Source organism: Canis lupus, chromosome 36, assembly GCF_003254725.2.
Source record: "Canis lupus dingo isolate Sandy chromosome 36, ASM325472v2, whole genome shotgun sequence".
NCBI lineage: Eukaryota > Metazoa > Chordata > Mammalia > Carnivora > Canidae > Canis > Canis lupus.
In genome coordinates, this window is record NC_064278.1 from 7888863 (window position 1) to 7908874 (window position 20012).

At 40.8% G+C, this 20012-nt stretch overlaps 2 protein-coding genes across 5 annotated transcripts in view; one reads left to right on the forward strand and one right to left on the reverse strand.

Moving 5' to 3' along the window:
- The window catches only part of IFIH1 (interferon induced with helicase C domain 1), a 57316-nt gene extending 56446 nt beyond the window's left edge, over positions 1-870 (reverse strand). The window contains exon 1 of the mRNA XM_025471048.3: positions 344-870. Coding sequence (XP_025326833.1) covers positions 344-799 — 456 coding nt within the window. The 5' untranslated portion in view covers positions 800-870. The remainder of the gene's footprint in view (positions 1-343) is intronic.
- Positions 871-1226: 356 nt separating this feature from the next.
- GCA (grancalcin) overlaps positions 1227-20012 on the forward strand; it is a 52758-nt gene continuing 33972 nt past the window's right edge. The window contains exons 1-3 of one of the 4 annotated variants that reach the window (XM_049106398.1): positions 1227-1357; positions 1562-1680; positions 11048-11469. The gene's annotated coding sequence lies outside the window, so the exon portion shown is untranslated. Of the gene's footprint in view, positions 1358-1392; positions 1681-1790; positions 1944-11047; positions 11470-20012 lie in introns of those variants that run through there. The other 3 variants (XM_049106400.1, XM_049106401.1, XM_049106397.1) reach the window with 3 other exon arrangements.

The following is a 20012-nucleotide window of genomic DNA, read 5'->3' on the forward strand; positions in this document are numbered from 1 at the left end:
CTTAAAAATCTTAATGGATCGTTGGGAGCGTGAACCCCGGGAGCAGGTTTTGCCAACGATACGAAGCGTCTATAGTAGGTGCTCAACAAATGCTACCTGTCAGCAGGCCGCACTATGTCGCAGCGGACGCCTCTTCGGCTTATCTTAGTGGAAGGATCAGAGAAAGAGCTTTTCTTTCGTACTTGCACCCTCAAAAGTATATTTTTAAGTGCCTAACCGCTGTCCCCTCCAGAAGGGAGGGAACCTGACTCACCCAGGGATGTCAGGGGCCGCTCGGGGTGGGGCGAGCCAGGGAAGGGGCCCCCCAGGTGCAACCCCTGCCTCCGCCCGAACTGCCACCTACCCGGTCTCTGTCCTCATCGGTCAGCAGCTTCTTCTCCACGCACTTGTCCAAGACGTCTTTGACCAGAAGCCTGTCCACCAGCGTGGGCTGCAGGAGGTTCAGCAGCTGCAGGCACTGGTCGTGGGCGTTCTCGGCGGACGGCGAGGGCAGGTCGGCGAGCTCGGGGTTCAGGTAGCGCGAGGCCAGGACGCTGCCCGCGCTCTGAAGGGCCACCAGGACCTGGCGGGTCCAGCCGGGGGGCCAGGCTCCCTTCTCCAGGGTGCTCAGCAGCAGCTCGGCCGCCTGCAGGTTCCCGGCGTTGGCCGCCTTCCTCTGAATCTGCTCCTTCACCTCCTCGGGCAGGAAGTTCAGGTAGTCCAGGACCGGCTCCACCTGGATGTACGTTTTCACCCGCGCCCTGAAGCACGACAGGAGATGGCGGAAGCTCTGGTCCGCGGAGGGGCGGCCGCTCCACATCCTCGCTCGGCCCCGCGGGGACGGTTCTCGCGGGCTGCCCGACGGCGGGCTCCCGGCTGCTCCCCGGGGCCGGGGGGGGGGGGGGGGGGGGGAGGGGGGCCCGGCTGGGCCGCACCTGCGCGGGTGGGGGGGGCGGGGGGCCCGGCTCGGCCGCACCTGCGCGGGGGGCGCTGCGGGGGGCGCTGCGGGCGGGGGGCTCCGTGCTCCGTGCTCCGGGCTCGGGCTCCGGGCTCCGACTGCGCGGCTGCTGGCGGCGGCGGCGGGCGGCGGGGGGCGGGGAGGCCGCGCCCCGCAGGGCAGCCCCGGGACTTGGCGGACTCCGGTTTCTGTTTCGATTCTCCGCGGCGCCCTCGGCCTTCCCCAGACGGGCCCGCGGGCGGGAGCGTCCGCAGGTCTCGGGGCAGGGCAGTCCGGGGGGCGGGGACCTGGCCCTCCCCGCAGGCCCGCCCGAGCCCCGACCCCTGCCCCGCTGTCCCCGCGCCCCGCTGCCGGCTCCGGGGGGCTCGGGGCGGACTTGACCGCGCGGGGTCCGGGGCTTCCCTTAGCGGGGGCAGACAGGTGAGTCCCCCCTCCCCCCCTCCTCCCCCCCTCCGCCCAGGTAAGTCGGGTGCAGGGGGAGCGAATAAGGCTAAGGCGTCGGTCCAGACGTGCGTGAACCCAGAGCCCCTTTGCGCTACAAGGAACCTGCTCTTCCCCGTGGGAATCTGGGCCTGAGAACACGAGTGGAACAATGACCTGTCGCGGTTTGTTTGATTGCCTGAGGCCCAAAGCGCAGTGTTCGTGTGGCTTCGCCCAGGGCCTGGTGACAGACGCAGAGGGACTTGAACCACCGACTCAGCTTAACGGGAAGCCAAGAAGGAAGGTTTTCCATCTCCCAGCCTGTAAGTTCCCCATATTCTTTAATATGCAACTTTCCTTTAATAAAACAAAACAAAATCCCCAACAACTTATTTTTGATATAGCTGCCATTCTTTTCTTGGATTCAATACAGAAAGTTTTGGCTGAAGCAGTGAGGAACTTAATTAGCAACTAATGTACCAACTTGTAGTAAACATCAACATTTGTCTATGTCATGAGGGAAAAGAAAAAAAGACACCCACACTGAAAAATGGCAGTTTTGGTTCAGAACAGAAGCCACATAAAAGTGAGTTCTTCAGGTTGCTACTCATATTTTGCAGCCCTGGGGGACCGTGGGTGGTAGTGTGTATGCTTCACGATGGGAACCTCATGGTCTAGAACTCTGTGGAGGATGGAGGGGTCACTTAAGCCGTTAAAAAGACACGTAGGAAAAGTAATCTGTTGGCAAAGTACGTTCAATGAAGTTTAGATAGGACAGGGAAGCCTGGTGGTGCTTTGGATAAGAGAAATACAGCGCCCTTGTTTCTATCATACACAAGAAGTATTCAGCTGAGCTCTTGAGAGCATGTTGTCTTATTTTATGCTCTAATTACACTCCGTAGCTAAGCCTTTTAAACTTCCCTATAGGATGGTAAGCTCCTTGAAGAAAGGGCATATGTACACAGTGACCGGTACAATACAAACAGTAGGTCCTCCCAGTAGGTCCTTGTGGATCACCACCAATGGGAGTTTTGTATGCCTTGACCTTACCGGCTGATCTAATGCAAGCATATAATGAAAGTTACTCAAGTGAAATAAAACTTTGGCCTTGCAGATGGACATGCTTTAGGTCATTCTTTTCTGTTCCTTCATAAAACACTACTGTGTATTTACTTAATTTGGGGAGATAACCTTGTACCTAAAAAAAGAGATCAGGGGTCCCCGGGGTGCTCAGTCGGTTAAGTGTCTTCCTCTTGACTTCAGTTCGGGTCATGATCTCATGGGTTGTGAGATCCAGGGTCAAAAGTAGAAGCTCACATGTTTAGTGTTCAGATTTATTCATGCAATCATTTAAAACTATTTATTGAGTACCTGTAATATGATCAGTGCTACTCTTGTGTAGTTAATAAAACTGAACAAAGCTTTATGAGCTTACAGTCTAATGGGAGTGGGAAGACAGATACCAAATACTAGGCAATGTGCCAGTTGAGAACAAATGCTATGAGGACTATGATAAGATCCATTCCTAAGTATTTTGTTGCTTTTGGTGCTGTCGTAAATAGGATAGTTTTATTTCTTTTTCTGATAATTTGTTGTTAGTGTATACAAATGCTACTGATTTTTGCATATTCATTTCATATCCTACAACTTCACTGAATTAGTTGACTAGATCTGACAGGTTTTTGGTGGAGTCCTTAGGATTTTCTCTGTATAAAATCATGTCATCTGCAAATAGAGACAATTTTACCTCTTTTTGCCCAATTCTGATACCTTTTTTTTTTTTTCTTGCCTGATTGTTCTGGCCAGTACCTCCAGTATATGTTGAGTACGAGTGGTGAAAGTGGGCACCCTTCGCTTGTTCCTGATCTCTGTAAGATCTAGATAATAATACACATTATAGTTTCACCAGTTGATTTTCCATATAGAAACCCTCCTCTAATTCTCACCATTAACATTCCACAATATCTATCAATAACAGTTCATATTTACTCTCAAGGAAGAGTCACTTCACTAGATGAGGATTGAATGATGAAGACTGAAAATGAGTGAGAACACCAGAGGGAAAGTAGAAAGGAACCTCTTTTTTTAGGAATCTTCCATCATCTTGATAGGGCCCCTTCTGGAGAAAGGCATTTGAGGGGTGGAAATAGCCAAGCCACAGTCTCTCAAAATGTGTCTATTTTCTTTATCTATAATTATGACTTAGTTTATTTTCTGCTTTTTGTTTGAATAGATGTTTTCCTCTGTCAAGTTTCCTCTGATAACTTTCATTTTCATTCTCCTCTTGGTTTTCTAAATGTAAGTTTCTGTTTCCTTTCTCCTTTGGGATAGGAAACCTTGTCAATATGTCTTTTCCTTTTCTCTAGACCTGCCTTTTCTTTTTAAACCCAAAAGAAACATTTCAGTCCCTATCAATTTTAAAAGTTACCTGTGGCATTTTGTTCCCTAAACAGTAATTCAAGAAGATAGGACATAACAAATTCCTGCTGTTACCCAACTTTTCATCTGCATTTTCTGTAGTTGAGAAATAGTGAAAAATCATAGCTGCCACTTCTTTGACAAACTAGAACTACAGTGTAACAGCAGTATGCTTTTTTCTCAATTAAATTACAATAATTCTAGTTCAATGAGGAAATCCTTCTAAAATTATGTTTCTGTCCTTTCATTTATTACCAACTTGTATCAATAAAGACCCTACTCTATTTCATTGAAAGCTAGATGCCCTTAGCCTAGCAGTATAGTGCTCTGATTATGCATGGTGACTCTGAGCCAGGGTGTCAGACTCACATCTCAGCACTGCCTCTTTCTGTGTGGTCTTAGGAAAATCACCTAAAATTTCTCATTTGTGAAACGAGAATGATACCAGTTCCAGGCCATAAGTTTGTTCAAAGGATTGAATGTAGAGCATTTTGCACCAGCCCTGGCATTTTATGTGTCCAAGAAGTGACTGCCAGCATTCTTATACAAGCTATGAGTGTGAGATGGTGCTACCTCTCAAAGAATGCACAATTTATAGTGGAGATAAATTAGTTATGTATATAAACCTACATAAGAACTAGCCATGTAGCTGAGTTTTTAAACAGGTTCATTTTTTTCAGGAAACAGAAGGGGATAGACTGATTTAGAAGAAAAGTTTATTGAAAGGGTATTATCATAGCTCTATATTTCAAAACCCTAAGTCCAAAACAGAACAAGAAATTCTAGCTAAAAGTTTATTAGATCCTAATACTCATTTCTTAATTATTTCCACCAATTCAGTTATAAAATTCTGGTTTTAAGCATGCATGTGCAAAAGTGTTTCTACATAACAAACAATGTTGGGGGGAAAACGTCAGGAATAAGTGAAAAATTTCCAAAACATCTATCTTCCAAATGCTTCCTCTATAGCTTAAGTCCTTTCAAGAACAGTCACTAGGACTTTTTGTTGTTCGTTAAAACAACACCTATACTTCAAAGGCATAGATTAGCCATGCTTCTGTTACTTTATTTTAAAATTAATGTTTAGGGATCCCTGGGTGGCGCAGCGGTTCGGCGCCTGCCTTTGGCCCAGGGCGCGATCCTGGAGACCCGGGATCGAATCCCACGTCGGGCTCCCGGTGCGTGGAGCCTGCTTCTCCCTCTGCCTGTGTCTCTGCCTCTCTCTCTCTCTCTCTGTGACTATCATAAAAAAAAATAAAATAAAATAAAATAAAATAAAAAATAAAAAAAAAATAAAATTAATGTTTAAGGGCAGCCCGGGTGGAAAAAATATAAAATAAAATAAAATTAATGTTTAAGAGCAAACTACAGTCAAATGTATTAGAGTGCCATTGTTGTTTTTTTTTCCTTGAAATTATGGTTGATAGCTGGTGAACACTTGGGATTAGATATCTCAGCCTGTGTTCATTCTGATTGCGTGGTTGCTGTTCTTATTACTTAATACTCATCCTTTAACAATTAGTTAAATATTTTTATTTCACCTGCTCATATTATAACTGACAAAGTTTTGAAGTAGAATGAGTTACTGAAATCAAATATTAAGATGAATCAACCTTTTTGATTTGCTAAATCACATAGGGTTAAACTCAGATTTTAAAAAACAATAAAGCATTATCAATTACAAAATACCTTTTATTATCAATGCAATGGATTATGTCATTACATTGAACAATCTTATTTCATCTTTATCTGATGCCTTCCTATTTAATTTTTGTGTTTTATGATGTATTATTAGAGTTGTACATGTAAAGATTTTCTAAGTACATATACTTTCATTAGGGTCCATGTTCAAATATTTTTACTGATAAAAAATCAGGAACAAAGTACTTGGAGACCACAGCTCTAGAGAACCACCCAAGGGCTAGAGCTTGTGATGAATTTGAAGAGCAGGATTAATAAGAATAGAAGAGGAAGATGTATAAATGAAGAGAGAGTTAACTCTGGGGGAAAAAGGGCAATTAAGCATTTAGATCTTGGAAGCAGAATTTTTTTTTTTACTAGTATTGCTTTGTAACAAATGTCAGTATATTACGTTAACACATGGAAACTGAATATATTTCATATCTTATTGCCAGACATGTAATAAGATATAAAATAAATTATTGAATTGAATGTTTTACTAAAAGTAATGTTCTATTTAAGAAACAGTTTATGTTCATTATAGATATTGGGGGGGGGGAGGCAATCACACAACACCAAAGAAGATTATATAGAATTACTTGCAATCCTATCACCCAGAGATTGACATTTTTAATATTTTACATGTATTTCCTACCAGTATTTTATTGCACACATGCATATACACATTCAACATCCCTTCAACAGAGAGTGAACTGAGATGGTCTCAACCCCGAGGAAGAGATTTCCAAGGAAGAGATCTCCTCTGTAGGGAGAACATGTTGACATGCCAAGGGGACGAAGAGCCTATAGGGAGATTCCCTACAGCAGGGAAGGCTAGGATATTTGGGCAGCAATGCCTAATATTGAATAATCAGTTTGTTCCTGTGTTACACTTGCTTACTGACCCTTCTTGGTCCCACATCTTTCATAAAAGTCCACCACATGTAACAGCTTTGTGTTGTGGTGCTTTGGTTAATAAAGGAGAGCTGATGGCTCCATGTAGGGGAGCAGAGCTGCGTAGAAAGAAAGCTTATCTGTTGAAAGTGAGACAGGAAACATGGATTGAGAATTCTATCCAAGGGTGACAGTGAGAGCATGAACCCTCTAGGAATCCTTAGGAATAGTGCCGGACTTACAATGCTCTGCAGGATGGAAAGGCTATCAGTAGGCTTGCTTTCAGCTGCAAGATAAAGAATGCCTGAGTAAATGTGGCCCAGCCAGAGGGATTGATTTTTCCCACATAACAAGAACAGTTGGTGCATTCATTGATGTCAGAACTCTAGGATGTGTCCTGTAAGTTTCTTGGTCTTTCTCTCATGGTTGCAAAATAGCTACAATAGCTTACAAACATTATTTTTTCCTATAACTTCAGTTAAAGAGCATAGCGTTTCTCCCATTTGCTTCCACCCAACAGTGAAGGAAGAAAAAATTCCCAGCAAACTTTCTCATATATCTCATTGTCTGGGACCGGGCTGTGCCCTCTTCTCCTAAAATAAAGTGATATCTGCTCAAAACTTAAACAATTGTGATATGTAATAGTAAGGCATTGTTTGTCATAGGAGCTTAAATCATTTTATTTGAATATGAACATACAAAGATGACCCAAGGAGGGCTAGAAAAGCCTCTTTTCAGGCTACTTTCCCTAAGAGAACAGACATATTGCCCTTGGAGAGTGCCCCCAATGGGAAGTTCCTGAGCTGCCATTCAGTTCTTGTGGCCACAGAGTGAGCCAGCAAAGTTGTTCTCAAGCCCAGCTAGCTGCCTATTAGACTCATGGAAAGATGAATACAGTTATCCATTGCAGCCAAATCTCCACAATTGGAACTTTAGTGTCAGTTATTTTCCCTTTCAATTCCACATGTGGTTCCAGTCTGGTCAAAGGTGAGAACTAGGGGTTAGGGCCTCTTCTTGCCTAGGGCCAGCTGAGAATACAGGCGAGTCTCATTATTCATGGTAGTTATGTACTATAAAGCTGTACTGAATTAGTGCATACTGACCTACTGCTCTTGGGGACATACAAAATAAGGTCACACTCTGGTCACAACATTTCTAAAACCAATCAATATATAACTTGTTTTGTGTTTCTGTTTAAAGACGCCTAAATTAATATGTATTGTTGAAGCATTAACAATGAACTCACAGCACTATAACTCATACCTGAGTGAAGCTTATCTAACCCATATTTTCTCTGTGAGACACATCACAGTTTTCCTGTGCTTAGAAATACAAGATAACACTTCAGGACTATTTTAAACGGTGAAATCACCGACAAAAAGCATAAAAATGCAAAAAAAAAAAAAATTGGCACTAAATATACCACAAAAAGGACACTTGTTTACAGTATGAGAGCTGAGACAAGAAGGCAGAGCTCTGTCTTGTTCAACCTCAGCAGGAAACATGCTCATTGGGCAACTCAAATTTTTCACTCCTCTGCACCGATCCACCAGTGACCATGAAAACATCAAAAGTAATTATTTGGGGGTTACAAATAAATTTTAGTGGTAGGTAGATTCCTGGTCTAACCAGGAAAATATGAAAAATTCAATTGTGTTTTGTATACATATTCCTAAATCATTCATAATCAATTTAGCTAAAGCCATGATATAAATGAACACATATTTTCAGTAATTTATTATGAGAGATATTGTTTTTTGTAACATTAATCTACCAAATCCATTAACCTGGACATTGTCAGGTATTTGCTTAGAACAAACGAAACCGATTATGCATCACAGAAAATACATACCTTCATGGCAGTAGCACTGTGAACACACCAGAATGTCAATCTCTGAGAGATATTTGGAAAAAAAATAGATCATATATATAAATTCAACCAAAAAGGTCATCTAATGTCTGTAAACTTGAAAGAAAGTAACAAGGGCAGAAAATCTGAGTCTGAGTGACCTTTGAAGAATTTTTGCTTATTTTATATTTGTCGCCAAGGCTTTTGGTAGTTTTCCAGCCTATCGGTTCAGCAAAGAGAGTGAGGGACAGAGGTAGGAACCCCTGTAGCATTCCAAAAAAATAACCTGTCTTCCTTATGTTAAGCAACTGGAATTTCTTATTCTTTTGTTGGGCAGTTAGTTAGACATGAGCAAGGAGGGATAAAGCAGGTGTTGGTCACCTCTGGCCTCCACCTCCAAGGCTTAGTGACACCTTCAGAGTCACCTGTAAGGATTAACAGAACAGAAAGGCCTAGCCACAGAGCTGGCTCAAAAGCCACATGGGGACGTCTAAGAGCTGAGCATGCACCCAAGGGGCGCAACTTGCCCTTACATACCTTCAAAGTCACAACAAAACTCATTACAAGTCATAAATATAGGGGCACCTGGGTGGCTCAGTTGTTGAGCATCTGCCTTCGGCTCAGGTTGTGATCCAGGGGTCCAGGGATCTAGTCATACATCAGGCTCCTGCAGGGAGCCTGCTTCTCCCTCTGCCTATGTCTCTGCTTCTCTCTCTGTGTGTTTCTCATGAACAAATAAATAAAATCTTATAAAAAAGTCCATAAATATGCAATACAAAAAATAAATACAATTATAACCAAATGCATCATGGGTAGGCACATGCACAGAGGCCAAAATGTTATATAACCACCAGCTGTCAATCGAAAATGTCAATCAAAGCCAAATTTACATGTAGGCAAAGCAGGCTTAAAAGGATGCAGCTAGAGCTTCTGGGGCCAGAGCTTCCACTCTACTCTGGCAGTGGCACACTTTCACTCTTGAAAGTGTACTATACTTATCTACTCAATAAACTCTATCTCCCCATTCTGGTCTTGGGTCTCCAAGTCTTTGGTGCATCTGCTATAAGAAGAGAGCAATCGGGTATCACTTTTCCAACCATCAAGAAAGGAATTAGGAAGATTATCAGGAGATCCAGGTTTCACACACAATGAAGCTCTATTGGATAGCCACTTCTATTGCAAGTCTATCATATACTTGGTGACTAATATTCAAACTGTAGTTTGAGGAAATTTAATACGACATAGTGATACCTTAGAGGCGGATGAAGAGAGGCTCAGTGAGTGAGGCTTTGGGCCCCGCCCTTACCTCAAAAAGAGCTGATCGACTTTTCTGAGTTTCATACCTTGGAACTGAAATGGGAGGTGTTTTGGAGGAGAAAAGCATACTGGTGGTGACAGAGAGTCTGGTGGTGATGCCTGGAAACAGTAAATGAAGCTTTACTTGTACCATCAGCTTTAGTAAGGACTTTCCTCTGGCCCAAGGAATTGAGTTTCAGTAAAAGTGTTTTCAGATTTTATTTTATTTATTTATTTATTTATTTATTTATTTATTTATTTATTTATTTATGGAGGAAGGAGCAGAGGGAGAGGGACAAGCAGGCTCCATACTGAGCCCAGAGCCCCATGCACAGCTCGATCTCGAGACCCTGAGATTATGACCTGAGCCAAAAACCAAGAGTTGGATATTTAACTGACTAAGCCACCCAGGCTCCCTAGTAAAAGTATTTTAAATTGACATTACCTCAAATCTCTCTGGCATCCCTGAGGCAATTTCTTCTGAGGAAGACCAGGAAAATTAACTTTTACCCTGAATAAATGCATGATTTTGGATATGACAGTGGCTAATCCCTTAAGATCCCAGGGCCCTGACTGAATCAAGAGACTTACTTTTTAAAAAGTAAACGTGTCATGACAAAAAAAGTCCATATTTTTCCATATATTTGGAAAAGCATTTGAAAATCTCTGTTCTGAAATATCAGGACATGATATGTAAAGAATTCTTTAAACAGCAGAAATATTGTACCAGAGCTGTCTTAAACTGTTTCCCAACAAGTAAAAAATACAAGTAAAAAATTCCCAATTCAGGGTGGGCAGCTGCCTTTACTCTATCAGTTTTTCATAAAACCAAATATTAGAAAAGTCGGGCAGGTTCTGGAAACAATATACCTTTTTGTTGAGGGCAGGAAAGGGACTTCTGTGCTGGTTATAAATGAAAGAGTGCATGTGTAAAATCAGCAAATGAATGAAAGAATGACACACTGATTTACTCAGGCTGCAAATTAGACCACATTTTATAAAGTAAAATGATACTAAAACTTATATTTATATAATTTATAATTAAATTGATTTTTAAATATCATAAAAATATTTCTGTAAAATATTTCCTGATTACTGCTAAAATAATTTAATCTCTTCTCCTCTAAATTTCTAATTAGAATGTGCATTTTCCTATGACGCCTACTTGTGTTGAGGGTATATAGACAGGGGACCTTACATAGCCCTTCCCGACCATCAAAACTGGCACAAAATTTTAGAACTTATTTAGTGCAGATGCTTTCAATTCGTTGATTCTTTCTCCCTCAAATGCAGTAAAAGCTCAAAAGGGACATATTATACTATGTGAGTTTTTTTTTTCAAATATAGAGTGGTCTAAATTTTTACTACTAATGATCTACCTAATATAATAATATTAATAATATATTAATATAATATAATACCAATGATCTACTTAAAAATATTTCAAGATGAAATACTTATTATTTTAGTAGATGGATAAAGGTAAATCCATGCAAGCATGGATTTTGAGTGATCTTTGATTTAATACTTTTTAGAAATGTTTTGTCTTTCAGGAATAGACTGGTAATTGCACATAAATGTGCTGTCTGTGGATCAGGAAGTAAGAATGATATTAAGATTTCATATCTGTGGAACACAGCAATGAATTGTAGAGAAAACCTGAGCTTCTTCACAAAATGAATTCCAAAAGCTGACCCAGGTTCTCAGGTGGAGCCAAGAACTGCCTGCGGGTCATTATGTTTCCTGGGACGTTGATGACAAGGTGGCAGCTCTGAGGAGCCAGCACACACGAAGCCGCCCAGGCTGAGCCCTGGACGTTCACCTGTATCTAGCCATCCTCAGGACCGGACCATCCCTCCCTTCCTCCTCAGGCTCTCGGTGCCACCTGCCTACAATTGTGTTGCCTCTGCCGCCCTCTTGTGGGGGTTTTACTATCAACTAGTAACTGTGTCAGATCTGATTTGGCCGATGTCAAGTAAGTAAAATCATAACTATGAAAAATACAGACTTCTTGACAGATAGCAGAAAAGGCAGGTAATCTGTATTTCCCAGTGGGAAGATAAAACCGTGGCTAGAATTCAGTAAAAACTGAAAGTATCTTTTTTTTTTTTTTTTTTTTTTTTAAAGCAGAGAACAACCTAAAGAAGACTAACTGACCTTCTGGTAGGGAATATCCCCATTTAACAAAGGAGAAACCAAGATTCATTGTTATTACATTGCCCAATGTCACACAGCCAGCAGATGAACTTGGAGTCAGTTATCAATCTCTAAAATATTTATTGCACGGTTTCCCCAAGAGTTAGCATAGACAGTAATGACTAGAACCAACTGTTCTAACATGTACATTTTCTTATTTTTCCAACAAATGAGAAATGATTGCCATTGAAAAAATAGTTTGTTACAATTTCTAAGAGGAGGGGACACACTGTCCCAGGAGGGACCCCACAGGAAATGCCAGAAGGCAGCAGGAACAAGGGGATCAGATAGGTGAAATCTTTATTATGGTTTCCATGAGAAAGGCAAGGCAAGGTATAGTAAGCAGAGCTAGAAGTGACTAGTTTGAATAATTTTAGAGGGCTCAGGGGCATGGAGGTTATCCCTAACTGCCCAGTATCTGGGTCTGGGAGGCTAGTGGGAGGAATACTGTCTTCTGGGCTGGTCGCTCAGCCAAAGAGAGGAGGTGATTCAGGTAAGGCAGGGGCTGTGGATTGCCTGGTTTACACATGAAAGGTGAGTCATTTGTTATCTCTAAGAATTGGCAAGTCCTGGGAGGGCCAGTCTCTCCCCACTCATAGAGGCCCCAGAGGCCAGAGCATCAAAAATAGAGTAGGGCAGCCCGGGTGGCCCAGCGGTTTAACGCCTCCTTCAGCCCAGGATGTGATCCTGGAGACCCAGGATGGAGTCACATGTTGGGATCCCCACATGGAGCCTGCTGCCTGCTTCTCCCTCTGCCTGTGTCTCTGCCTCTCTCTCTCTCATGAATAAATAAATAAAATCTTTTAAAAAATTAGAGTAAATACACCAATTAACATATTCTCTTGAACTTAGAATGTGTGTGTGAATAAATGAAATCAGTAGTAATAAAGAGAAATCATCCTAACTCTGATATTGGTATTAGTTTATTATCTGTGTGATGTGATTTGCTGATAGTTTTATACATAAATGTTACCAAATATCAATCAGGAGGAAATATTAAAATTGATCTAAATATGAGTTGTTTTTTTTTCATTATTGAAAACTGTAACAGGATCAAAAGCTTGAAGATAAATGTTTTCCAGAAAGGTCGAGATCATAATTTTTAACTTTTTCAAATTTATACTGAAAAAGATCTATTTTAGGCACATGCTTTTCCAGCAGAAATTAGTTTTGTTTCCTTCTAAATAGTTTTTATTTTGTGTGCATATTTGTTTAATATAATGTGCAGAAAGATATTTTATAGCAGAATTTGAAGAACCATTTGATCTTATCTATATATCTAGGTATTTGCTCTCTGTGTCCCCCCCCCAAGTCATTCTGGTAACTTCTCCTTATTTAATTATGCTTTCTGATATCACTAACTACCATTTTCAACAATTTATGAGCAAACCATCATGTAAAGATTCTGTCGCTAGGTTACATTCTCCTTAACTGGACTCATGGTGTCTGAATAAAAACCTAAGTTTCTTTTCTCTCTCTGCTCCTCTCTCTCCCTCCCCCCGCCCCATTTCTATATAGCCTATTTGTTCATTCAACCCTTTGGATTTAATTCACCATTCAATATAATTATTCTATAAGTATTTACTGTATGCAATTTACCTGCATTTTTGCCTTACCTTACAGAAAAATTAAACAAGTTGAGGCTTTTCCTGAAAAGTTGTTAAATTTTGGCAGGACTGTTAAGTGTGAATTGTGGAATTTCTTTTTCTTCAATGTACATGTTATTTTCCACTTGCTCCTGAAGATCCATGCTCTACCCTCTACTTTGCACTGTGGCTGGGAAGCTGACCTTTATGGACTGCAATCCATGAACTTTCTGTCCCTATGGCTTCTGATAGAGATCAGCCAGTGGAAGCTCTGACAGGAGATCAGAGGTGGAGGAAAGAGGGAGGTTGTAGTATTTGTTCCCCTCACCTCTCTTCTGTGCAGTTCATCACGTATCTCTCTTCTAGAGGTTATGTGTCAGATGGCCTTCCCCATACAGTTACGCTCTTTGGCTTTCAACACTGCTTCTTTGCCTTGCCCTCTAATCCTAAGGGGAGTAATGGATCCTCGTTGCAGCTTGTACTGAGATGCTCTATCATCCTTTGTAGGTGACACCTTTGTAAACGGTGACTTTATTACAGCTCCTCAATTACTTTGTTTGAGTGTGCCATCTGCTGTTATCTGATGGATACGGCAGCAGTCAAGTTTTTTGGATAAAGGCTGGAGAGCAAAGCAAGTGTCCTAAGTAGGTTAAATAGAGCAGATCTTGCATGGGGCATTAACTGGGCTCCTTATGCCCACCCAGTTTGTGCCTGGCATCATCACGGATCATGGGTCCTCATTTATATTAGTATGTATTATGGTTCCAGTCCTCACGGACTGTACGGGGAGAGTACTGAACTTGTTTCTTTTAATTCAGTTCCATTTTTAATTTAGGATAGCTTAAGCCATAATGTTCTATACAGCTTAATTCTTGGTTTAAGCAACTTCAAAAGCGCTAAGCATGGAACTTCATTCATATATTCACTCACTCATCCAAACTACAGGAGCACTGTGGGCTGTCATTTTCCAAACGTGATGAATTAATCAGGTCATGTTTTGTTTTAAAAATATTTTGCAACTGTTTTGATGTGTGTCTACTTCCAAATTACAACCTATTACTATCTTAGTTTCCTCTTAAAATATAATTGGCGCTACTAATGTCACAAGATTTGGGGGAAACTCAAATATGATAATGTGCTAAATAGCTATGAAAAGTATCACATGCTATGCAAATAAATAGATTTTAATTTTTAAAATTTCTATTACTAGGTCTTATTCCTTCTAATAGTTTTACATTGATGAGGGATAAGAGCAATCTTATCTTCACACATAAGCAAAATACCTAAGGATTAGTGTAGAAATGGGATGATTTCTTCTTTTAGCCAGTCCATAATCTGTTTAAGTGCTGGGCTACTTTTATTTTTTATAAGGTAGGTTTTTAAGCACAGTCCATGTGTTATATTCTGCAATTTATTTATCTATTATGTTTTAGAGAGGGAGGTGGGGAGAGAGAGAGAGAGAGAGAGAGAGAGAGAGAGAATCTTAAACAGGCTGCATGCCCAGCGTGGAGCCCAACCCGGGGATCAATTTTACAACTCTGAAATCATGACCTAAGCTGAAATCAAGTTGGTGGCTTAACCGACTGAGCCACCCAGGCTCTTTTATTTTTTTGATTAATGTACTTTCGTTTGGACGCCTGGGTGGCTCAGTGATGGAGCATCTGCCTTTGGCTCAGGTCGTGATCCCAGGGTCCTGGGATCGAGTCCCCCATCAGGCTCCCACATCAGCCTGCTTCTCCCTCTGCCAATGTCTTTGCCTCTCTTTCTGTGTCTATTATGAGTAAATAAATAAAATCTTTCAGAAAAATAAGGTACTTTTGGTTATAACAGGACTACTCTAACTTAATTCACATTATATGTGAGCAAGTTACTAAGTAAAGGGATAAGCACCAGCTAAAATAAGTATTCAATCAACATTACTTCATTTTTATCTTTCTAGAAAGTCAGTTTTGTGAGTGTATGATTAAACATTGCCTAAGTAACAGATTATTTTATGGAGGATATTAATCAGTGTTGCAGCTTTTATTGATCATTTGTTGTGGACACATATTGTGGTCAAGATTTTATATATATTATATATTTTATATATATAAATATATTTACCATTATATATATATATTTTTTACGATTTCTGAAGAAGTTTGCATGGAATCCAAATTGCTTAATAGGGCAATGATCCAAGTGAGGAGCATATATTTAGAAATTACCATTCTTCACCTCTCTGAAGAGCCCTGTTGACACTTTTCACATATGCATTATTGTTTTTTAAATTGCTTTTGAATTTGTGTTTCTGCCAAAAGAGTACTTAATATTACCAGAATTAGAAACAAAAAACTGTGTTGTTGAAAGCTTAGCTGAATAAGGTCAGTTTGTCAAGTGGCTGGTCTCAGTAATAAATGGCAAATAATATTTACTTCTGTCTTATTTGTGAAGCTTATTATTTTACTCTGTCCTCAATAGTGGGCATTAACCCTTAGGCAGTTGGAACAGTTTTAGGCTTATAATAAAAGTGTTGGTGAATAGCTTCATTTTATACTGTCATGTTTTATGCCTTATACGAATAATACCTATAGAGCCTTCATTATTCCATAAAACACATTATAAAGACACAATAATTTCTGGAAAAAGTATGATAATTATTGCAAGTATATCAATTAAAACCGTGGCATGAAATCCGTATGAACACATTTTAGCATAAAATAGAATAAACAAATTCTAAAGCAGCTCCAAGGTGACAACACAACGGTGGATGTGATGACGATGTGTCTCTTCTTCCTCACCTTTCAGATTTTGTGTTCTATAGATTGAACTCTGTCCCCCTAAAATTTATTGGTAGAAACCCTAACACCCAGTGTGATGGTATTTGTAGATGGGAGTCATTGGATGGTAACTAGGTTTGGGTGAGGTTAGGAAGGTCTGACCTTCAAGATGGGATTAATGTCCTTATAAGAAGAGACAACAGAGAACTTGCTTCCCTGTCTCTCTGCATCCACATACTCAGAGGACACAGCAAGCATGAGGAGAACTCATGTGTGGACACAGCAAGAAGGCAGCCATCTGCAACCCAAGGAGAGAGTTCTCACCAGATACTGCCCCTGCTGCCACCTTGATTTGGACTGTCAGTCTCCAGAACTGTGAGAAATAAATTCCTATTGTTTAAGCCAGCCATTCTATGGTGCTTTGTTATGGCAGCATGAGCTAAGATGTTATACGTATGTAGTTTCTCAAGCCCCATGGATTTAATGTTTACCAGAATCATTTTGCATATATAATAAGCTATGCCTTTTATCTACTAGGTACAAAATTATTTCTATTATTAATTTTTATAGAAAATGATATGAGGCATTTCTTGGGCTGCTTTTATTTCATTACCAGCATTCAGCAATTAATTGCCACGTTAGGGCCTTTTTGGAGGAATACTTCCCACCTCCCAGTAAGTTTTTCCTACACTCCAAACAGTTGCAGCATATGTAACAAGTGGAAAATAGCAAGGTTCATTGAGATGAAGATGCTGGGTGGTTGGTAGGCACCATCACTGGCTAAGCTGTTCACTCCATCCCGCCTTTCAGATCAACAACCTACCTGACACTACCACTTAGTTTCATAGACATCTCAAGTCTAACACGTGCAATATTTTTTTTTTATTTATGATAGTCACAGAGAGAGAGAGAGAGAGGCAGAGACACAGGCAGAGGGAGAAGCAGGCTCCATGCACCGGGAGCCCGACGTGGGACTCGATCCCGGGTCTCCAGGATCGCGCCCTGGGCCAAAGGCAGGCGCCAAACCGCTGCGCCACCCAGGGATCCCGCAATATTTATTTTTGATTTGGCCACCCCAAACAACTCTTCCTCCAGTCCCCACCACTGGCAAAGATAAACAAAGCAGGACTCTAGTTAAAGTGGTAAGGATGATTTCAAACCATAATATATTACTTATACTATTAATAATAGGGAAATAATAATAATAATAATAATAATAATAATAGGGAAAGGGTCCAGTGTGAAATGAATTCAACTTTGATTCAGACAGAAAGGACTGGGCATTTGAAAGGGAGAATCAGAGAATAGGGAAGGAGTTAGTGGGGAGGAGGGGAACTCTGTAGTGTCAGGGAAATGAAAAATTATAAAAAGCAGGAAGAAAGGTTTAGACTATGTGAAATCCATCTGTGTTTGCTTCCTGGCACTTAATCCAAGTTAGGCTTCTACCCTCTCACAGAGACTAGGAGAATAGGCCCTATCTTCAGATATTGGTAGGAACAAACCCTACATTCTTTTGTCAGCCTTGAGTTCTCTCAGGTAAGTGCTTTAAAAGGGGCTAGAGTCATCATAGGCCTGCAGCCTTGAGCTGTCAAAATACATTGGTGTTTGTTCCATTCTTTATAGGACAGGATTAAGGCCTACTCAAGAAGAGAGCTCAGAAGAATGTGGCTAGAGTTTGGTCAAGGAGAGAATATTTGTTACCATGTCATTAAAGGGCAAATCTAAAACATCAGTAAATCCTGAGGCCTATCCCTTAAAAACAAAATAATTTCGCCACTTCTCACCATCTCAACTGTTAAATCCAGGTGAACACCACCATCTCTAAATTACAGCAGATTTGCTTTCAGATCATCCTCCTTCTATGCTAACCCCCTTCAGTCTATAGTCAACACAGACAAAAGAGTGATCTTTTACAAATAAAGACCTATTTTGTACGACTAAAGCTCCAAACCATCAGTGGTTTCTTACCTCACTCAGAGTATAAAGTCTTAACAATGGCCAATAAAGGCCCATGGTGATCTGCCCCAATGCCCCTGCTCTGTAACCATTCTTAGACTTCCCTCTGGCTCAATGCACACCAGACTTCCTGGCATCCTTGCTGTTTTTTAAACAGGTCAGGAGGCTTCTGCCTTAGGTCTCTAGCTCTAGTTCCACCTGGAACATTATTTCTACAGGTAACTACATGTCTAACTTACTAATGTCCAGTCTTTGCTCAACCTCACCCTTTTTTCTTGAACAGCATAACCCTCACCTTCTTAATGAGGCTACCTGGAGTATCTCATTTAGTACCACAACTTGCTCTGTCACTGTTGCAGGGTTCTTAACAGAAAGAAAGCTTGTGAAAATTACACAACATCTTTTGTTCTGTCTACAAAATCCTCTTTTTTAAAAAAAAATATTTTATTTATTTATTCATGAGAGAGAAAGAGGGAGAGGCAGAGACACAGGCAGAGGGAGAAGCAGGTAGGAAGTAGATGCCAGAACAACTTTCTGGAGAGTGGAAACCCACATCCTCTGACTTCTGTGCAGCATCCTCCCTGGCACAGGGGGCCCAGTGTCACCTGGGGAGATGAGGGGAGACAGGAGCTGGGCTATGAAAGGAGCAGGAGTCCAAGTGATGCAGTTTTGGAATGTTGGTGAGGTCCAAAGCCGACGGCCAAGAAAGAATTCTAGAGATGTCTTTGGTGCAAAAAGGTGATTTTACTAAAGCATGGGGACAAGACCTGTGGGCAGAAAGAGCTGCACTGGGGTCATGAGGAGGCACCCATTATATACTTTCAAGTTGAGGTTGGGGGTATTGTAAGTCTCTAAGGAATTTTGGAAGCAAGATTTCCAGGACTTTGAGGGGGCTCACTATTGTTAGGAAAAGGTCATTCATTACTATCTAATAAAACCTGAGTCATGAGACCCTTCCAATGTATATAGGTAGGTCATATGCTTGGGGATGATTGCCAACATGTATCATGGGGGGTAGAGATACAGGAAATTTCCAAAAGAATTTTTTATATGTCAAAGTAGACTTATGTGATCCTGGGGTTGGGCTACAATTGCCTTTTGCCTTTAGCAAAGTGTCAACATCCAGGCAGTTGAGTCCTAGAGGAATGTCACTCCACCTGTTATAAGGAGTTATCAATGGGCTGTAAGTAGTAAGAAAACGTAATAATTTTTCTTCTGCCTCTGTTTCCCACATCATCACCTTACTCTCCCACCCCTGCTTTTGTTTTCCTTTGGTTCTGTAGCATTTTTCATCTCCTAACATACCATATGCTTTACTTATTGTCTTTACTTATTGTTGTTTGTTCTCCCTGTTAGAATGTGAGGTCCAGAAGAGCCAAGACATTCCCCCAAACTTGATGTATTTTTTTCCCCATCTAAACTAGTGCTACATTATAAATGTTCAATAAATTTGTTTAAATAAATAAATCAATCTAAGTGAGATTTCTTAATGATATAAAATAAGCTTCATTAATGTTGTTTTTCATTAACTGGTAGTCTCGTTACAGTATTTAGCATATAAATAATTTCTGTGAGAGTAGTACCCTCTGGCTCTGGAACTGAAGTTTGCTGAGGAGCAGTAAAATTTTACTGTCCTGTGTCTCCCACCTCCCTTCCCCCTCCCCCATTCTGTATAGAGGGAAAGCAAATGAGGTAGCAACAGATAGGGAAGGAAAACATAAATAAATCAGTGTTTATACTGTACTACAAAATGCACAGGTTAAATGAATATCTAAATTTACGGTAAGACCAAAGGTCACCAAGATTTGGAAGAAATATCATAAGTAGACATAATCATAAAAGCTTAACATGGAGAGAAAACATGCATCTTGTGTAAGAGAAGTGATGTGATTGGCTAGTCCTACTCAAAACAGTGCATTTTCTATTTGTCTAGTTCTTTTCTGCCCTTTAAGCCATTTCCTTCTATAGTGTAAATCATTTTTACTATGTTTTAAAATGCTATGGTTGGGAGTGGGCAGGGA